This window comes from Schistocerca serialis, chromosome 9 (genome assembly GCF_023864345.2).
Source record: "Schistocerca serialis cubense isolate TAMUIC-IGC-003099 chromosome 9, iqSchSeri2.2, whole genome shotgun sequence".
NCBI classification, from domain to species: Eukaryota; Metazoa; Arthropoda; class Insecta; order Orthoptera; family Acrididae; genus Schistocerca; species Schistocerca serialis.
Genome location: NC_064646.1, coordinates 440,119,067 through 440,141,377, shown reverse-complemented (window position 1 = coordinate 440,141,377; position 22,311 = coordinate 440,119,067). Strand labels below are relative to the sequence as shown.

At 38.6% G+C, this 22,311-nt stretch overlaps 1 protein-coding gene across 1 annotated transcript in view; it reads left to right on the top strand.

Moving 5' to 3' along the window:
- Positions 1–19,238, top strand: part of LOC126418489 (beta-ureidopropionase) — a 159,855-nt gene extending 140,617 nt beyond the window's left edge. The window contains exons 8-9 of the mRNA XM_050085266.1: positions 18,641–18,727; positions 18,821–19,238. Of these exons, the coding sequence (XP_049941223.1) occupies positions 18,641–18,727; positions 18,821–18,889 (156 nt within the window). The 3' untranslated portion in view covers positions 18,890–19,238. The remainder of the gene's footprint in view (positions 1–18,640; positions 18,728–18,820) is intronic.
- Positions 19,239–22,311: the final 3,073 nt, after the last annotated feature.

The window sequence follows — 22,311 nt, the reverse complement described above, 5'->3', positions numbered from 1 at the left end:
TTTTCAAATATAACATAATCCTTCCCTACCTCCTGCATTACCGAACACAGCAACTTCTTGCCTACACCCATGTCATTTATGACCTATATACTGCTTTCAGTTTTCTCCCTGGTAAATATCTTTCCCTCCACAAAATTTTCTAGTAGCTTCTCATCACAGTGCCTTCAATGATATTATCTATCAAACCAGTTACAAACTGCAGCAACAGGCCAAGCGTTGCCTCAAAAGGTGTCAAACTGTCTCCTAACCTACCGTGCCAGTTATATTAAACAATGAAAAATCCAGAATGGATTTACATCAATATGAATACTTGCCACATAGAGGAAGTCTTGAGTGGCAGGCAGCCATATTTAAAAGTTGACTTACTCATCTGGCGAAGTCTTCCATCAGATTCAGAAAAAAACACACACACACGTGGGCTCACATTCATACATGCACAACTCACACATGCATGGCATCAGTTGTCTCTGGGGACTGAGGTCTCATGACATCCTTCCTACTCACCTTAATCAGCTTCATACTTACTAGTGATTACTTCACACTTGAATGACAGGCCTACAAAGGTTTCAGGGGCATGACAATGGGAGCCAAATAAGCTCCAATCTTTTGAGGGCTGTTTAAAGGAGGCCTGTCTGAAATTCATGGTCCTCTAGTCCTTGTGACATTCCTATTGTAAGTCTGCTTCTTCAATGAGATAGGTCTTATTGAACACCAATTAAGTACAAACAAATCACAGAATATGATAGATCCCGACTCTTCTGGAACTAAACAAAAACAAAAATTTCTGGATGTGGATTTTTCTGGAGGGATACTGAATAACTCAAATGTAATTTCTGGAGAACTGGGAAACCCTTGAATACAAAACACTTTCTCTATGTGTGTGTACACACACACACACACACACACACACACACACACACACACACACACACACACACACACACCATTGGTTCACTTGCAAAAGGCATAATATGTGGTTGAATGGAGAATGGTGACATTAGGGGAATACATATGTCCGTGTGCAAGACAAGCCTTGACAGCAGGGAATAAAAAGTCTAAATCATGTCCAGAAAAGAACCTAGTGTGTGAGGTCATTGTTAATAAGTCCACAGGAGGACATGTAGTACACATGAGAAAGCTGAGGGAAGTGAGGCTCAGAGACTTTGCAACAGCCCTTACATCTGATACTGTTGTTTACTACCAACATAACCTGGGGTCAGTATGTGATTGAGTGATTATAATTAAAGTGGAGCTCCTCACAGAGGTCCAGTGTGAGCTATAATTATTATATGGCAGTGAAACTTGGTAGGTATTCTAATGTGTTAGTGCAGGACCGATTTATACTGGAAAAAACATTAGTTCCAGTTTTGGTTACCACGTGCAAATCCAGTACTTTGAGTACAAGAAAGAAATATGGAAATGTTTCCATATGTAACAGATTATGAATGGGGCATGGCCAGGAAAGATCAAACAAGTGAGACAGGCATAATGTTGATGTTGTTATTATTAACCATCAGTTACACAGTTTGTTTGATATGAGCACCGGAGATGTCAATGAGAGGCTGCATCTATAAAACAGTGTGATCAACAGTTGCTCACAGCAGTTTTGGTGGAATCTGAGCAATGTGTTCTTGTGTATTGGTCTTCAAGTCAGGTAGAGACTGAATGTGTCCCCAGTACACGTGTTCTTTTTGATACCCCAGAGCCAAAAATCAAATGGATTCAGATCAGATGATCATGCATGCTATGCTTCTGGAAAACCTCTAGAGATAACAAGTTTATGGATGGTCGCAGTAAACAGATATTTCATTGGGCGAGCTATATGAGAAGTTACCCCATCTTGCATGAAAACAGTGGTTTCCACATTGTTGCACTCTTCCAAAGCAGGAATCACATGTTGTACAAGGAGGTCTCGATAATGTGCAGGTGTCATGGTATGCCTCACAGAACATCTGGCCATATTCTGTTCAAAGAAGAACAGAGCAAGAATAAAGGTGCTTGTGAATTCATACACACAGTCACATGTGGTAAGGGCAACGGCTCTTCACACACAACACACAGTTTAACAGTACACCGAATCTGGCAGTTCTGTGCATACCTCCCATGGAGTAAAATGTGCCTCATCACCCCCACAGAATATTGCGCGGCTACATGTCATCAATTTTGATCGATGCAAGAAATAAAGAGCAGACTCAGAATGTTGCTGTGGATCATGAGGTTTCAGATACTGCACCATCTGAATCTCATGGGGGCATATGCTGCATGGTCAGTTACAGCAACAGCAACCTTGTCAATGAGTTCCACTAGGATAGGACATCTTCCTTTCCCAAGTCAATGACAGCCCGATGACTGCATCTCATAGGCAGGTGTCGGTGACATCAGGCAGCAAGTGGTAGTGGGCAAGTAGGTCCACTTATGATCGGTTCCGTTACATCAGCAGCAGCGAACTTCCGTGTTATAGCATGATGCAGCCCCAGTTCTAGTTCCATATGCTGTGTGCTGTATGTACAAATATCAGAATTGTTGGCCACTGTCAGCTTGAAGGCAGTGATCAGGTGATACTTAAGTGCCTTTTCCTGCAGCAGAACACTTAAATCTGAGGTGGTATCTATCAAGAATTTGCATCGTGACTTACAGTCAGTGAGATACAGGCAGTTAGAGGAACAGACAGGTGCATTGACTTCTGCTTGGCGCTTAACATTTCTGTATTCACATGGCACATTGGACTTATGGGTTTGATCCCTGAATAACTGATGATACCTGCATGTGTTCTTGACTTTGGCAATATTGTGATGTGACATGTCGTGAGTGGTGTGGCTCTGCGATTGCCATCAGGAATTACTTTTAAGAACACGACCAGTGAGGAGTTTACTCAGTTGATTAGACAGAGCATCAGTTTTGCTTCTCAAGCTGTCATTTGATTATTGCTCCAGTGCTGTCACTTTTTTTTTTTTTTTTGAAAATTTGTCGCAATCAGGTTCGTTTCTGTTGCAGTGTTGTTGAACACAACAGTAACATTGGTTCCAGAAGTGGGCACAATAACGTCTTGTATTCTGTCAGCCAGTGTGGTGACTTTGTCCAAGGACATCTAGGTTTGAGAGGCAATTATCACTTTCACTTGCTCTGGCAACGTACTGCTCCATATTGTGTAGTAGTAGTAGTGTGTCGCACTGTGTGTGTGTCCACTTTGCTTCTTAAGTGACGTAAGTATTGTAGTGGTTTCTTGCCACTGATGTCATCTTGCATGAGTGCCTGTCACACTCTCTTCTCTTGAGAGGCAGACACTCTTGTGTATTAATTCTGACTTCAGTTTTGAATATGTGTCCATGTTCAGTGATGCTATTATTATATCTTGTACTTCTGCTGTGAAACTGTGGTCAATTTTACTTACCACCAGGTTGACTTTAGTGATGTCCATCATTACACCAGAACATTTGCTTCCCTTTGCACAAACCAGAGAATTGGACTGGTAGGCCAGACCTGTGAAAGTCGTACAGCTGATCTTGACATGTTATACATTTCTTCATTCAGTATTTTATTACAGCAAGTTGATGTTTTCTCATTGCAATCCATTCGTCTGAGCTACGATCACGACACAGTCACCACTGAAGGTTATCTTATAGGCCTTTAAGACTGACACTAAACTGCTTTGATATGTGGGCATACAGCATGCAGCAAATGCGAGTCTTATTCTTTCTTCCATATTAAAAAAACTCTCAAGTATGTAAAGGAAAGTCACATACGTTGAGAATGGGAACATTTATTGGAAATGAAAAGGATAAATAACTTGTAGCTATAACAATGAAATAATATATTACAAACTAAAAACACATAATTCAATAGTGTTTCTTCTTAGGCACAGAATAAGTGCGAATGTCAGTGCCCCAGGCGGTGATCGCACGAACTTCTTTGATGTAACTTGGCAGTCGCCACATTTACATTATTCCTATTACTTTCGGTATGTAAAAATTGTCTCTCTCTAACTCCTCATCTTAAAGTCTGGCCTGTTAATGTTCTTCTTTGAGGCACAATAAAGGACATTGTAACTACTCAAAATAAAGGTACTGATTGTAGCTACTCAAAACAAAGATACTAAAAATTAGGAACAGTCTAAATTTTGTGGTGACAGTGGCAAATGAACGCAAGAGTTAGTTCTGTTTACTCGTGCACCAAAGCGGGTGAAAAAATATACTAATACACAATGTTTGTTGTTCCCAAAGGCTTCGATACCATGTTTTGTTTTCCACTGTTCACAACATCAGTGACGTAGCAGTTGCGACACTGTAGCTGTACAGTATGCGTGTATTACTGCAAGTAAACTGTCTGTAACATTTAAACATGAACATCCATAGAATGCAACTTCACGAAACATTGTTACTTTCATGTGTCATTTCTACCATAGCACCTGTTTATTACACGTGGTAGAAGTTGATAGCAGTGTCAGAGACAAAGGAAAACTTTTCTCATCTGTGTTTGCATGTGTATGTCTACTTCCTCTTCTAATGGCATTCCTTCGACATGCTACAAATATGTAGATTCATTAACTAGATTCCTATTTTGCTCCTATAACATGCATATATAGCTATTATTTTACGATAAATATGGATGGGCTTATGTGGTTAACACTGATATTTGAGAAACACAACATTTATGTTCTGTAGCTGAGGAGGCATCCCATTTTTTAAATACTAATTTTCCTGCTAATCTTACTTACCTCTCTTGAGTAAGACAGATAGTTCACAGGCTTCAGTGAATAATGGTAGGGGGAAGACAATGTTGTTACCCTGAAGCATTAATGGTCCTGTAATCCTAACATTTTCACTAAGAGGTGAAAGTTGCTCTGAGACTGCTGTGATGTTTACAAAAAGTGACATTCCTAATAGAAAACAGACTGGAACAACATATAGCATTTTTGTCTACAACTGAAACAGCTGTTAATACAAACAGTAGCCATAATTGGTGTGGTTCTTTTATCTGGTTTATTCTATTAAGGAACTGCTAAATAAAATGAAACACTCCTTTCAACTACTGTAGGAATTGTAACACACATCAGATAAATAAGACTGTTTTGGTACAAATTTTAATGTGCCCGATTTACATAAATAAAATGACAGAATTCATGAAATACTGAAATCAAATGCACACAACTACAAATAAACAGTATTACTTTATAAAACAAAGAAATAGTCTCACCTGCCCAACATATGCTCCATTTTCTCAAGTACAAGACTGAAAAGTATGGCTTCCTTAGATAAGTGAAATCTGGATATAAATTCAGAATCGGTGTCATCTCACTTTCTTCTCCTTCCTCATTCTCATGTACAGTACAGGCAAAATCCCACCATTACTGTCTGCAACTGCATCAGCAGTTGTTCCTGCCATCTTAAAAGATTAAGCTCACAAACCAGCCAAAAATCACCAGTTAAGTTATCCCTAGTTTATTCTCCAGTTAGGTGGTATTCTGGGTTCGTACAAAGTGGTTCTTACGCTATTCTCAGAATAGAACTTAACCAGCTGCTAACTGGAGATTGTAAAACCAATCCTATGAATGTCCACATTGCTATTACCACAGCCATCTGCACTAATAGAGGTAGCCATGGTATTACTGTCTGTATGCTAAGCTTGCACTGGTCTACATTCACATCTATACTCTGCAAACCATTGTAAGGTGCATGCAAGAGGGTACGTCCCTTACCAGTTATTAGGGTTTCTTCCTATTTCATTCATGTAGAGAGTTCAGGAAGAATGATTGTTTGAATGCTTCTGCATGTGCAGTATTTATTCTAATCTTATACTCACAATCCCTATGTGAGGGATACATAGGGGCTGTAGCATATTCCTAGATTAATCATTTAATGCTGACCCTTGAGACTGTTAATAGACTATTTTGATATAGTTTACGTCTGTCTTCAAGAGTCTTCCAGTTCAGTTCCTTCAGTATCTTCATAACACTCTCCCATGGAGTAAACAAACCTGTGACCATTCGTGTTGCCCTTCCCTGCATACGTTCAGTATCCCCTGTTAGTCCTATCTGGTACACGTCCCACACACTTGAGCAATATTCTAGGAAGTTTACAGTCTCCTTTTCCGAAACTGAACCTATGTGCTCATTCCATTTTATATAGCCACAAAGTGTTACACCCGGTATTTGTGTAAGTTGGCAAATTCCAACAGTGACGTATTGATATTATAGTCATAGGCTACTATGTTTTTTCGTTTTGTGAAGTGCACAATTTTATATTCTGAACATTTAAAGCAAGGTGCCAATCTCTGCACTATGTTGAAGACTTACCAAGATCTGACTTATCTCTCAGATAGCATTTCATTATAGATAACTACATCATCTGCACAGAGCCTGATTTTACTGTTAATATTGTTTGCAAGGTCATTAATATATAAAATGAACTGCAAGGGTCCTGACACACTTCTACATCTGACGATGATAACATGCTATGTCCTTCGTACCAAAATGTTGTCAGTCTGGTCACAAATTTCACTTGATACCCCATGTGATTGCACTTTTTGCTATAAGCATAGGTTTGGTACTCAGTCAAATGCTTTTCAAAAATCAAGAAATACTGCAGCTACCTGGTTGCCTTGATTCAAATTTTTCAGTATGTCATGTGAGAAATTTTCGAAATCCAATGCTGGCTGGCATTCAGGAGGTCATTCTGTTCAAGATACCTAATTAAGTTTGAGCTCAGAATATGTTCTAAGATTCTACAAAAATTAATGTCAAGGATACTGGGTGGTAGTTTTGTTAATCAATTTTGCTAGCCTTCTTGTAGACGGGTGTGACATGTGCCTTTTTCCAAGAACTGGGCACAGTTTTTCGTTCAAGGGATCTACGATAGATTATAGTTAAAAGAGAGGCTAACTCAGCTGCAAATTCAGTATAGAATCTGAATAGGGATTCCATCAGGACCTGAAGCTTTGTGCAGTTTCAACAATTTCTGTTTTTTCTCAACACCACTGACACTAATACTTACTTCATTCATCTTTTCAGTGGTATGAAGATTAAATTGGGGCAATTCTCCAATTCTCCTGGGTTTTCCTTTGTAAAGAAACATTTGAAAGTGGAGCATTTCAGCTTTTGTTCTGCTATCCACAATTTCAGTTCCTGCCTCATTCACTAGGAACTGTACACTAACTTTTGTGCCACTAACAGCCTTTAAATCTGAAAGATCACTTGACAATAGTCTGCTAAGATAGTAATTAAAGGCATCATGCATTGCTCTCTTGACAGTCAAATACGTTCCATTCAGCAACTGTCTTAACAGTATGTCCTTCATTCTGACCCATTAGCATTCTTCTAGGCATACCCTAAAACAAATATAGTTTCTGCACAATAAAGGAAGTCATAGTCATTCAGAATGAAAAAATTAAAAATTAGGAAATTACTTTAAAGTTTCTGGTGATGGCAGCAAATGATCACATTGTTACTCTTACAGAAAAGTAAATGAAATAATGGCACCAATATACAATGTTATTTACATACTTTGCTACTACAACATGTTGATTTTCACTTGCTGACATCATCATCAACCAAGCAGTTGTCGCATTGTAGGTGCCTGGTATACATGTTTTACTGCAAATGAACCGTGTAAACATAAAAGCCCTTAGAATCTGATTTCCTGAAATGTTGTTACTTTCGTCTATCGTTTCTACTGTAGCGCCTGATGGTTGTGCAGGGCAGGTGTTGGTAGCTCTTCAATTTTCAATGTTCAGGTATTGGAGATTTTAATATGTGATAGAGAATGTAACATCAGTGTTAGGAATGTGAAAGCTTCTACTTCCTTTTACCACTTATAACAGCTACATACACACATTAATTTTTCTTTGTGCACATCTGTGGCAAAGTACTTTTGAGTTATATAAGAATTATTGGCCTCCTTGTACAGTTAATATTAAAAATTGGTACTTCAATTTTTGTGTTCATATATTAATATTATGATAAATCTTCTGGAAAAATGTTCTAAAATTTATAGAAACATGAATAGGTAAAATAGAGTGCAAAGGTAAATATGTTGAAGAAACTATACAATAGCATGGACAAGAAAAATTTGCAATAGATCTAAGAGTTAAGAAATGGGAAGAGATTACGATTTGACAGAGAATATTTACAACAATAAATGCACATATTGTAAAACTAAACTGAAACACACTACCACAGTGGTATGACCAATATGGTTATATGAATGTGGGAGCCTAACAATGAACTCTAATGTGGACAGAAACAGAACGGGTGCAATATAAACTACAGATGGTTGGAAAATGCGAAGTAATGAGGAACTCTACAAAATACAGAAAAGATACCAAATGTAATGCTAAGCAAAGATTAATATTTTTGTGGATACTTATCCTGAATGGATGAATGAAGAAAAAAAGCTAGCGAAACAAATATTATTTTATTTTGATTTGATCCATTATAAATGGTTCTGAAAGCCTGCGACTGTGAAAACAATAGGTTTGTTTATAAATAACCCGTCTGCTACCAGTCATGATTTTCTTTATTTTATTTATTTATAGAAATGACATAACAAACACAAAAAATGCACTTGGAAATGGGAATCATTTCCTGAAACGCAACATGTGAAAAATAAAAATAAAGAAAATCATGACTAGTAGCAGATGAGTTATTTATAAACAAACCTATTCTTGTATTTCTGGAAGAAGAAATCAGTGATAGCATGGATTACAGAAGCAAGGAAAGAACAAGAAAGAAACAACACTAAAGAATCAGAAATAACAGAAAGAAATCTTTTTAAGGAAAAAAAACTACTAAACTTGGAAGGCTTTCAAAGCAGAATAAGAAACTGGGAACCATGTGGAGAGAAGAAAGGAAAAGACACGTGGGGAACAAATGAGGGAGTACTGGAAAAATAGGAAACAACAACAAAGAAAGAACAGGAATTGAGAGGTTTTTACATGATCCTAGCTGGGAAATAAGGAAATAGAAAAAATGCAATAGCTATAAATTTTTTAGAATTAATGTCTTTCTGTGAAAGTGACATGAGATATGTAATGTTAACAATTCCAGAGAAGGAAAGTTGCCACTCACCTTATAGCAGAGATGCTGAGTCACGATAGGCACAACAAAAATATTCACACAATTGTAGCTTTCGGCGTTAAATGCCTTTGTCAGCAGTAGACACACATACTACACATGGGTGTGGGCGCGCGGACGCAGGCGCGCATGCGCGCGCGCACGCGCGCGCACGCGCGCGCACTCGCGCGCACACACACACACACACACACACACACACACACACACACACACACACACACACACACACATATGTCTGCAGTCTCATATTGAATCAGCTGGCCAGTTATTTCATTTATAGAATAATGAAGTAATTCTGTATCGTATTCTCTACTTCACAAATCTTGGTCTCTTGGATTCCTTAGGGCATAGACAGTGAGTATATGCTAGAAATATATGGTACCCTATTGCCCTAGGGGCCGTTTTTATACTTCTGATATCTGCAGTCTCCTTCTTAACATACCTTCCTCAAAACTATTCAGATAGGAACTTCACCTCCCCCCCATGAACCATGGACCTTGCCGTTGGTGGGGAGGCTTGCATGCCTCAGCGATACAGATAGCCGTACCATAGGTGCAACCACAACGGAGGGGTATCTGTTGAGAGGCCAGACAAACGTGTGGTTCCTGAAGAGGGGCAGCAGCCTTTTCGGTAGTTGCAGGGGCAACAGTCTGGATGATTGACTGATCTGGTCTTGTAACACTAACCAAAACGGCCTTGCTGTGCTGGTATTGCGAACAGCTGAAAGCAAGGGGAAACTACAGCCGTAATTTTTCCCGAGGGCATGCAGCTTTACTGTATGGTTAAATGATGATGGCGTCCTCTTGGGTAAAATATTCCGGAGGTAAAATAGTCCCCCATTTGGAACTCCGGGGGGGACTACTCAAGAGGATGTCGTTATCTGGAGAAAGAAAACTGGCGTTCTACGGATCGGAGCGTGGAATGTCAGATCCATTAATCGGGCAGGTTAGAAAATTTAAAAAGGGAAATGGATAGGTTAAAGTTAGATATAGTGGGAATTAGTGAAATTCGGTGGCAGGAGGAACAAGACTTCTGGTCAGGTGACTACAAGGTTATAAATACAAAATCAAGTAGGGGTAATGTAGGAGTAGGTTTAATAATGAATAGGAAAATAGGAATGCGGGTAAGCTACTACAAACAGCATAGTGAATGCATTATTGCGGCCAAGATAGATACAAAGCCCACGCCTACCACAGTAGTACAAGTTTACATGCCAACAAGCTCTGCAGATGATGAAGAAGTTGAAGATATGTATGATGAAATAAAAGAAATTATTCATAGTGAAGGGAGACGAAAATTTAATAGTCACAGGTGACTGGAATTCGTCAGTAAGAAAAGGGAGAGAAGGAAACATAGTAGGTGAATATGGATTGGGGGTAAGAAATGAAAGAGGAAGCCGCCTGGTAGAATTTTGCACAGAGCACAACTTAATCATAGCTAACACTGTTGTGGCGTAACAAGCTTGCTACGCCACACTGGGAAGGGAGCCGAAAGAAAGGCACGCATACACACACGCCGACTGGCGTCAAGTCTGGAACAGGATAACTATTGAATGGTAGCAAGAAAAGTACGTAGCTGCTTTATACTTAACTTTTATTCTTTGTGTGTGATGTCCTTAGGTTAGTTCGGTTTAAGTAGTTCTAAGTTCTAGGGGACTGATGACCACAGAAGTTAAGTCCCATAGTGCTCAGAGCCATTTGAACCATTTTTTTTTTAATTCTTTGATGAATACAGCGTTCTTCTTGAGACATTTATACTATAACTCTCAAAGTAGGTAAGGCTAATGGCGCCTTGCTAGGTCGTAGCCATGGACTTAGCAGAAGGCTATTCTAACTGTCTCTCGGCAAATGAGAGGAAGGCTTCGTCCGTATTGTCGCTAGCAATGTCGTCGTACAACTGGGGCGAGTGCTCTATCGTATATCGAGACCTGCCTTGTGGTGGCGCTAGGTCTGCGATTACACAGTGGCGACACGCGGGTCCGACATGTACTAAATGGACCGCGGCCGATTTAAGCCACCACCTAGCAAGTGTGGCGTCTGGCGGTGACACCACAAACACCTGGTTCAAGAATCATAAAAGAAGGTTGTATACATGGAAGAAGCCTAGACATACTGACAGGTTTCAGATAGATTATATAATGGTAAGACAGAGATTTAGGAACCAGGTTTTAAATTGTAAGACATTTCCAGGGGCAGATGTGGACTCTGACCACAATCTATTGGTTATGAACTGTAGATTAAAACTGAAGAAACTACAAAAAAGTGGTAATTTAAGGAGATGGGACCTGGATAAACTGACTAAACCAGAGGTTGTACAGTGTTTCAGGGAGACCATAAGGGAACAGTTGACAAGAATGGGCGAAAGAAATACAGTAGAAGAAGAATGGGTAGGTTTGAGGGATGAAGTAGTGAAGGCAGCAGAGGATAAAGTAGGTAAAAAGACGAGGGCTAGTAGACGTCCTTGGGTAACAGAAGAAATATTGAATTTAATTGATGAAAGGAGAAAATACAAAAATGCAGTAAGTGAAACAGGCAAAAAGGAATACAAACGTCTCAAAAATGAGGTCAACAGGAAGTGCAAAATGGCTAAGCAGGGATGGCTAGAGGACAAATGTAAGGATGTAGAGGCTTATCTCACTGGGGGTAAGATGGATATTGCCTACGGGAAAATTAAAGAGACCTTTGGAGAAAAGAGAACCACTTGTATGAATATTAAGAGCTCAGATGGAAACCCAGTTCTAAGCAAAGAAGGGAAAGCAGAAAGGTGGAAGGAGTATATAGAGGGTCTATACAAGGGTGATGTACTTGAGGACAATATTATGGAAGAGGATGTAGGTGAAGATGAGATGGGAGATAAGATACTGCGTGAAGAGTTTGACAGAGCACTGACAGACCTGAGTCGAAACAAGGCCCCCGGAGTAGACAACATTCCATTAGAACTAATGACAGCATTGGGAGAGCCAGTCCTGACAAAACTCTACCATCTGGTGAGCAAGATGTATGAGGCAGGTGAAATACCCTCAGACTTCAAGAAGAATATAATAATTCAAATCCCAAAGAAAGCAGGTGTTGACAGATGTGAAAATTACCGAACTATCAGTTTAATAAGTCACAGCTGCAAAATATTAACGCGAATTCTTTACAGACGAATGGAGAAACTAGTAGAAGCGGTTCTCGGGGAAGATCAGTTTGGATTCCGTAGAAATATTGGAACACGTGAGGCAATACTGACCCTACGACTTATCTTAGAAGCTAGATTAAGGAAAGGCAAATCTATGTTTCTAGCATTTGTAGACTTAGAGAAAGCTTTTGACAATGTTGACTGGAATACTCTCTTTCAAATTCTGAAGGTGGCAGGGGTAAAATACAGAGAACAAATAGCTATTTACAATTTGTACAGAAAGCAGATGGCAGTTATAAGAGTCGGGGGACATGAAAGGGAAGCAGTGGTTGGGAAGGGAGTGAGACAGGGTTGTAGCCTCTCCCCGATGTTATTCGATCTCTATATTGAGCAAGCAGTGAAGGAAACAAAAGAAAAATTCGGAGTAGGTATTAAAATCCATGGAGAAGAAATAAACACTCTGAGGTTCACCGATGACATTATAATTCTGTCAGAGACAGCAAAGGACTTGCAAGAGCAGTTGAACGGAATGGACATTGTCTTGAAAGGAGGATATAAGATGAACATCAACAAAAGCAATATGGGGATAATGGAATGTAGTCGAATTAAATCGGGCGATGCTGAGGGAATTAGATTAGGAAAGGAGACACTTAAAGTAGTAAAGGAGTTTTGCTATTTGGGGAGCAAAATAACTGATGATGGTTGAAATAGAGAGGATATAAAATGTAGACTGGCAATGGGAAGGAAAGCGTTTCTGAAGAAGAGAAATTTGTTAACATCGAGTATTGATTTAAGTGTCAGGTAGTCGTTTCTGAAAGTATTTGTATGGAGTGTAGTCATGTATGGAAGTGAAACATGGACGATAAATAGTTTGGACAAGAAGAGAATAGAAGCTTTCGAAATGTGGTGCTACAGAAGAATGCTGAAGATTAGATGGGTAGATCACATAACTAATGAGGAAGTATTGAATAGGATTGGGGAGAAGAGAAGTTTGTGGCACAACTTGAGTAGAAGAAGGGATCGGTTGGTAGGACATGTTCTGAGGCATCAAGGGATCACCAATTTAGTATTGAAGAGCAGCGTGGAGGGTAAAAATCGTAGAGGGAGACCAAGAGATGAATACACTAAGCAGATTCAGAAGGATGTAGGTTGCAGTAGGTACTGGGAGATGAAGAAGCTTGCACAGGATAGAGTAGCATGGAGAGCTGCATCAAACCAGTCTCAGGACTGACGACCACAACAACAACAACAACAACAACAGGAACTTCATCTTCAACACTTGCCTAGTTCTCACCACCAACCTGGCTTTGTTTTGTTTTCTCCCTATCCTCCACCTTTGTTTTCTCCCTCCCTCTTTTTATCTCTCATTTTATTTACCCTTTGTTTCATTTCTCGAGCATTTACTATTTCTTTTTCCTATGTATGACTGTATTCCTTCTACCAAACACTTGCAATATGAGCAAGGATGTAAATTATTGCCCGCTGAAAGTTGTCTTCCCATGAGGATTTAAAATTCCCAAAGAAAATAACTGATGGGATTCAAAAACATGAAAATCGGAGAAGGCAGATGTAGGGAACAGAGCTGTAAAGTCATATTTCATTTGCAAGATAAATTTTTATTTTTTCAGTAGTAAATGTACAATGGTGCATAAACAATTATTTAAAAATTAGTTCCTTCTTCACATTTGCTTGTCAGTGTTACACTGCAGGAAACGCATCATCGTGACAAAATATAGTGTGATCAGAGCTCACACAGAAAGTTTTAAATGCTCGTTTTCCCCACATGCTGTTTGAGAGTGGAATGGTAGAGAAATAGCTTGAAAGTGGTTTGATGAACCCTTTGCCAGGCACTTAACTGTGAATAGCAGAGTAATCATGTAGATGTAGAAGAAGATGTATTGCATGTGGTAAATTTCTCGGGGGAGGAGGGGAAGACATTTCTGTAATGTAGAGCTTTTGGAAAATAAGTTGGGAATTACGCAGAAACACATTTTCTTTCAGACAGATGCAGAATCACATTTGGTGCTGTTTCAGTGATTGCTATGTGAAGGTGCACATATTATTCTCACAGCCTGCAACTGAATAGGGGTAGTAAGGAAAAGGTAAAAGGTACCACAATTCGGAAAGATAATATTATAGGAAATTAAACTGACAGAGTCTCCCAGTCCATCTTATAAGAATAGACGGAATGGTGAGATCAGCTTGCTTGATCAGAATATTAGGGGGGAGGGGTCAAGAAATGAAGTATATTATTTTGTAATTTGCTTGGAAGATCTTAGTAGCTGGAAAGACATTGATTTCATTTTTGTGTCTGAACACAATATAAGCACAGGGATAGAAAATCTTAATGTAAGTGGTTATAAAGTGGCTGAAAATTCATATAGATCTAATATGGATAAGGTACAAATTGTCACAAAAAATGAATATAAATACAGAAATGTAGAAATAAGTAAATTCTTTATAAATCTGGATATAGAAGCATGTGTTTGTGAGATAATATTGAGAAATATAATACTTGTGATTTTGATAGTATATAGCTGCTGGGTAATCAGGAAATTTTCATGAAAAAATTTGTGTTTAATGTGATATCAGTCAGACGGGAAAAGGGATAATATGTAGTGATTTTAATGTAAATTTCTTGAAGGAATCTGACAGGAAAAGCTATCTGAAGGTGTTGTTAGCCACTTGTAATTTCATATCAGTCATAAATTTCCCTACCCGAGTTACTGAAGATAGTACATCCTCACATGTAATGTATTCATACAACAAGCATAAGTTAAAAAGATGAATGCCTTTCTGTGATAAACAGATTGTCAGATCACAATGCACAGTTTGTCACATTATATAACTTAGTGCCTGCACAGTTCAGAAATACAATTAAGAAAAGGGCGAGGCTGATTAATGACGAAACAACTGAAGATTTTAAAGAAAGGTTAAAAAATTTTGAATGGCGTTCAGTCTACAGTGAGCTTAATGCTATCTCTAAATTCAACATATTTTGTACTGAGTTTGTATCCCTTTCTGAAAGTAGTTTTCCTGCAATATTGGGAGCTCATTAAAAAAACTTTGGATCACATAAGTATCAGAGTATCTTCATAACAGAAAAGGTATGTCTATAAAGCGATCATAACAAGTAACGATTCAGAAATACTTTCATATTATAAACAGTACTGTAACATACTAAGAACAATTGTAAAAAAAACAGGAGCATGCTCATTTTCTCTAAAATCAACAGATCAGACAATTAAATTAAATCAGTTTGGAATGGTGTTAAAAGAGAGACAGGGAAAGAAAAATGGAACATGACATTATTACTGTCAGGGAGAGCAGAAGCATTGTAAAAGACAGTTCATGTGTTGCAGATATTTTTAATAATTACTCTTTTAAAATAGATGAGAAAATTGGTGCAAACAGCTCAGAAGAAAAAGCAGGAGAGTAGACCAAAGAAGAAATAAAGACATCATTCGGTGAAATAAAAATTAATCTCACATTTGAAATAAGAAAGATCGTGACACTAAAAAGTAACAGTTCATATGGAGCGAATACTATCTCCAATAAGACCATAAAATATATTCCCGTGACTCCTTACATCATTTTCTGAAATTTTTGAGAAGGTAATTGCTATAATCTTGTACATCACATGTGAATGCCCACCACAGCACCAGATGGCTTGCACACTAGACTCAAATATTCTGCCAGACGCATGTGCACGGGCCAGCCGCCAGAGGCTGCTGACAACTTGTGTGTATGGCACGGCACCCGCTGTGCAGTCTGCCTGAGCTCTCCTCCATATAAGGACAGTGCAGCAATTGCCTATCCTCTGATTGTGTCCTATGTACTGTTTCTGTGTTTTTGTTTATCTGAATGTGAAAAAATGTACTTTTGTTCTTAGTGACAATACTATTGGTAGTGTCTAGCATTACAACAGTAATGTACTCCAGGGTTGTCACAGGCCACATAGTAATTTGATACTTAGTCAGTGAAAGCATGGATTTCAAAAAGGCCACTCTACTGAGACATCTATTTATACATTTACTGATGACACAATAAAATCTTGAAATGATAAAATATCACCACTTGGGATCTTCTGTGACTTACTGAAGGTATTTGACAGTGTCACTCATAGAATTCCATTAGAGAAAGTAAGTTTTTATGGAATAAATAGTTCAGCACATACCTGGTTTAGTTCTTACTTAAGAAAGAGAATGAATAAAGTTACAATAGGCTGTCTGAGTAGTACAAAGAGGATGCCACATTATCTGCATGGGGAGAAATTACAATGGCAGTCCCACTGTTTAATCAATCCCTCACAGCTGTTCATGCCATATGTTAATGAACTACTGTACCATTTTATTTGAATCAGGAAGCTGAAATAGTCCCATTTGCAGATGATAAATACATTGCTATGAAGCCAAACAAAGAAACATCAACAGACAATATACACTTCCCGACAAAAAAAGTGAAACACCCAGCAGGGTAAGAGGAAATGAAATGAATGGGTTGAAATAGCTTGTGATGTTATTCCACTAATTACAAATAGAGTCAGATTTACAAAGTTCTTGGCAGTATGAGCCACTTATCAGTACAATGTTGCACACTTTCTGGTCTGGATGCGTGCACTGATTTACTTGTGAATGTTCCCATGAAATCGTTGTGGTATTAAGCACAGCTTTTACTTTGGATGGTAATTTTCTATCCTGCCTGCTGCTAGTCTCTGAACAATTATGTAGGATGACACAGAATGTTGCAGGGAATTCATTACTTGTTCTTGGATGGTAGGTGTAAGTGTAGGTGTGAAGGAGTTACGACGTGCTCGGTGCACAGTCGAGCAATCCTCTCTTTTGGTGGTCAGGCGTGATTGACTAGAACCTTGGCAATGAGTATGCTTGTCCTGACATTCCCATGCAGTCTGACATTGGGTCAGTGTAACATCCAAATAGGCCACAAATTTAGATAGTACATGATTTGACTACCCTGTCAAATGGAGACCTACAATGAGGCATCCTTCCAAGTCTGTCAGGTGCTGATAATGCTACCTCACATGGGTATGTGACATCTCCATATCCTTCATAGTGACCACTCAATATCTGACGCTGTTTATGCCCCTTATATATTGTACCAGTCCTAGTAAGAACACTAAACACGGACAACATTACTGTAGCTTGATGACAATCTTACCTTTCACAGAGAAGTGCATACCTCTTCCCTGTCACTTACAAGTATTATTGCTGTTTGTGAGCTCCAAACACACAATGATTGTTGTTAAGAGATAGAGAATATTAAAAGAGAACTATTGTTTGTGACCGAGCGAGGTGGCGCAGTGGTTAGACACTGGACTCGCATTCGGGAGGACGACGGTTCAATCCCGCATCCGGCCATCCTGATTTAGGTTTTCCGCAATTTCCCTAAATCACTCCAGGCAAATGCCGGGATGGTTCCTCTGAAAGGGCATGGCCGACGTCCTTCCCCATCCTTCCCTAGTCCGATGAGACTGATGACCACGCTGTCTGGTCTCCTTCCCCAAACCAACCAACCAACCAACCAACTATTGTTTGTCTCTCATGTGTTTAATCAGAATATCACAAATACATCAAAAAATATGGTTTTGCCTCACAACAAGAATTGCCCTTTAAAATGGGAAGAATCTTCCATTTCAGAAAAGTTGAGAAACACATCATGCAAAATGGTCAAGTTGAGAAACACATCATGCAAAATGGTCCAGTCTTTTACTGGAATAGGAACTATTAGGTATCAGAATGCTGGCTGTTCTCTGCTTAACACTGCAGTACCTTAAAAAAAAAAAAGATAAATCTAGTATCCCAGTCTGCCAATTTTGACAGCCGGTCAGAAAGCATGGATGCAGACAACAGCTGCTAGGTGGCGCCCCTACAATCTGCAAGGGTTGCTGTCATCACCACAGCACTATGTGGGGGCCATGGCCACTGCATCAGCGTATCAGTGCTCACAGTGATCCTATGAAGCCTGCAGTGCCAGAGCTCATACTGCAGTCGTGTTCCAACAGCGCTTCATGATTGTATCTCCATTCATCGTTGCTCTGATCATTGATAGTTGTTACATCTTGGTATCCAATTTGGTTGTGCTCTCTGGTATTGGTATTTTGCCATGTGGTCTGTGTTGTCAGTCATCCCTGTTGTGTGTGTCAGCATTGTACTGGCAGTTCTCTGTTGATGCCATCAGCCAGTGCACTCCGGTCTCATTTGGTTCCAGCTACTAGATTAGATGTGATACAGCTTGCTTCAACTCTGTATCATTACTAATAGAACATTATATTTCTAGACAATAGAAACTTCCTGTCACAAGTCAATACAATGTCTCCCTATGAGGTGCTAAACAAAACATACAAATCTGGCTCATTAAATAATTATAAATTAGTTTTTAGAATGATGATCATTGTTTTGGGCAAATTGTGTATATCACTCGTTTGCTTTCTAGGGTCTTTCAAGAGTGAGAGATGGTCTCCTTGTAGCAGAGCTAGATCTTAATCTCTGCAGGCAAATGATAGATTCATGGGGTTTCAGGGTAAGTACTTCAGATAATAGGCAAAAAATGTCTTATGACTGAGTACAGCAAAAATTTCATATCACCCGTGTGCCTTGTTGTCTGCATTTTCAGATGACACAGCGACTGAGGGAGTATGCGGATTGGTTGAGTGCAGCTTCAGATCATGGTGCAAACCATTAATTTTTTTAACGATTGCAGCAGAGTAAGGCTGCAGCATCATTTATGGCAGCTGACAGTGTTCCACTTCAGCACTGTTATTTGAGGAAAGTGCATTATTGCACTCTTTTTTAAATGTTACAGCTAAAAAGTTTGAACAAAATATATATATATATATCAGGGAGACACTTTTCAGTATCAGTAAATTTAAACTTAGCTTCTTCAATGGGCCCAATTGTATCCTGCTAGTCATACTTATTTTTATTTTGCATTTATTGTTTAGTTGTAGATATTGTCAGTATAATACATGCTTCATAGATAATTTAATAAGATCAAGGTATGTGTGAAACTTAATGTAATGTAAAGTAAACAGAATAAACTGTACATTGATATTTCACCTTATTGCATTGTGTCAATCATTGTTGAAAATCACAGTTTTGTATAAGAATATACTTAAAAAATTGCAAGCACATGCCGGACTTACTTATGCTCTGTGTTCTTATTTAAGCTCAGCTTTCCAAACACTCACACAACACAAGAAGACTGGTTTGAAATGAAAAAGATTCTTATACAGGAAAAAAATTATAGCAACATCCAAAGCCTGTTTCCTGATGTTAAGAACTCGTGACTTAGCCTGTGCTGCTTTATATTAATGCTTGCTACCCTCGCATCCTACTTAAAGATTTAGATCCATGTAGTGAAGAATTTTTACTTTGACTCACACTCCATATCTATCTGGAAAAAGGACACTTCAGAAAGAGTTTAAACTATAAGACAGAATTACTGAACAGCACTTACTATCATTCAAAAAGCTAGAATAATCTTGTGTGCTTTTATGTGTCAGTCAGCAGTACTCAGTATTTTGCCTCCTGAAGTTGGCACTGGCTGGTAATTCCACCTCATAACGTAATGGTGTCTCAGCTGAATGTAGCCTCTGATACAGTTAACAAAGTGCCTGGCAGAGGGTTAAATGAACCACCTTCAGGCTATTTCTCTACCGTTACGCTATCAAACAGTGCACAGGAAAAATGATCACTTAAATCTTTCTGTGCCAGCTCTGATTTATCTTTATTTTATTGCAATAATCTTTTCTTCTTACATAAGTGGGCACCTGCAAAATATTTTTGCATTTAGAGAAGAAAGTTGGTAATCACAATTTCATCAAAGGATATCATCACAACAACAAAAAATCCTTTGTTTTAATGACTGTCACCACCAAATACCCATTGATTGGTGACACACACTGCCATTTTTTGGTGCAATACAAAATGAGCTGCACTTTTTTGAACTTTTTCAGTGTGTTCCGTTGGTACTATATGGTATGGATCCCATACTGCACAGTAATATTCTGGGAGAAGATAGACAAGTGTAGCATAGGTAATGTCTTTAGCAGATTCATTGCATCTTTTAAATATTGTGCCAATAAAACAGTCTTTGACCTGCCTTCCTCTCAACATTTTTTATTTGTAATCCCTAGGTCTTTAGTTGAACTGGTAGATTTTAGATTTGTGTAATGTATCATGTAATCAAAATTTAAGAGATTCATTTTAGTTCTTGTATGGATGATTTCACATTTCTATGATTTATGGGGTAACAAAAATTTAATGGATTCCTTTTAATACTCGTTTCACTGACATCATTATTTAGAGTCAATTGCCACTTTTTGCACCATACAAATATAATCATTTTGCAATTGGTTTTGATCTTCTGATGACTTTACTAGATGTTAAATGACAGCAATATCTGCAAACTTCCAGAGGGCTCTTCAGAGAGTCTCCTTAAATTGTTTATATAGATTAGGAGCAGAAGAGGACCAATAAAACTCTCTTGGGAAATACCAGATACTACTCATGTTCAATCAATGACTTTCTGTCAGTTACTGTGAACTGTGATCTTCCTGATAGGAAATCATGTATCCAGTCATACAACTTAGACAATACCCCATAGGCAAGCAATTTAATTAGAAGCCTTCTGAAAATCCAGAAATATGAAATAAATTTGAGATACCATGTTGACAGCACATATTACAACCTGTGCATAAAAGACCAGATGTGTTTCAGAAGATTGGTATTTTCTGAATCCCGGCAGACAGTGTGTCAATAAATTGTTTTCTCAGATGTAATTCATAATGTTCGAACACAGTGTATATTCCAAAATCCTTCTACAAATTGACGTCAATAATATGGGTCTATAATTCAGCGGATTACTCCCATTTCCTATCTTGAGTATTGGTGTGACCTTTGCAACTTTTCGTTCCTTGGGTATGGATCTTTTGTCATGTTAGCAGTTGTACGTGATAGTACAGAGTATTATATCGGCATTCTCTGAAAGGAAACTAATTGGGGTACAATCTGGACAATAAGACTTGACTTAATTAAGTGATATAAAATGCTTTGTTACACCAAGTATATCTACATCCATAAACCACTTAAGGCAAATGTCTGGATGGTTCCTTTGAAAGGACACAGCCACTTTTCTTCACCAATATGGGTTCATGCTTCATCTATAAAGAGCTTTTCATCAATGGTTAAACCTTAATTTTCCATCTGTTTTAAACACACCATTTTAATTTTAAATTATTGACTGTCCTTGCATACACTTTAGTTTAAATGAAACCAGAAGAGGAGGAGGCTGGGGTAAGGAGGGGGAGGGATAGTAGGGTAGGGGTGGGGGTCAGTGAAATGCTACTGCAGAGCACGCAGGGACGAGATGGAGAGAGGTTAGAGCAGCTAGGTTCATTTGGGAGGTTATATTGTGGTTTTTATTCTTTTCTTTTTCTCTGAACTCCAACAACCTCCCCTTTCCAGTCCTGTCGAGGGGCAGATTTTGCTTAATGTAGACCCATCTCCTGATAGTTTCCACTGGCATAAGTGCTATATGTGCCCTGCTAAATCTTCATCCAGATAGTTGCCCTTGCAATTACTGAAATGGCTACAGCTGCTCTTTAGGGACTTACTTGTTAGTCTGATAGCTCCATTGATCCCCCTCCCTTATCACTACAGCTATGATGCAGCCATCTGTTATCACCGAAACATGCAAGCCACTCCACTTCAGCAAGACCAATAGATCATGGAGGATTCTGTTTCGTTAACTTTCTTATACTGTTAATGAATCATGATGGCTTCTCCTTATCCTCATTATCTTCTATGGCATAAATGTATCTGGTATATGCATGCATTAATTCTGAATTTCAGCCATACATTGTCCACATCATTTTCTTGTCACCCTTGTTCATCAGAAATACATTTATACCATTCTTAGCTTTTGTTTAACGCTGATGATCAATGGTCCTATTATAGCATCTCTCCAAGTGCCTAACTCAGGCGCTCAATACAAATTTGTAATGAGGCAAAAGTCAATACAATAGTAAAACTCTTGCCATACACCTCCCAGTCAATATCAGTGACCACATTAATTATCCTTCCTTGCAATTCTCCCAGATTAAG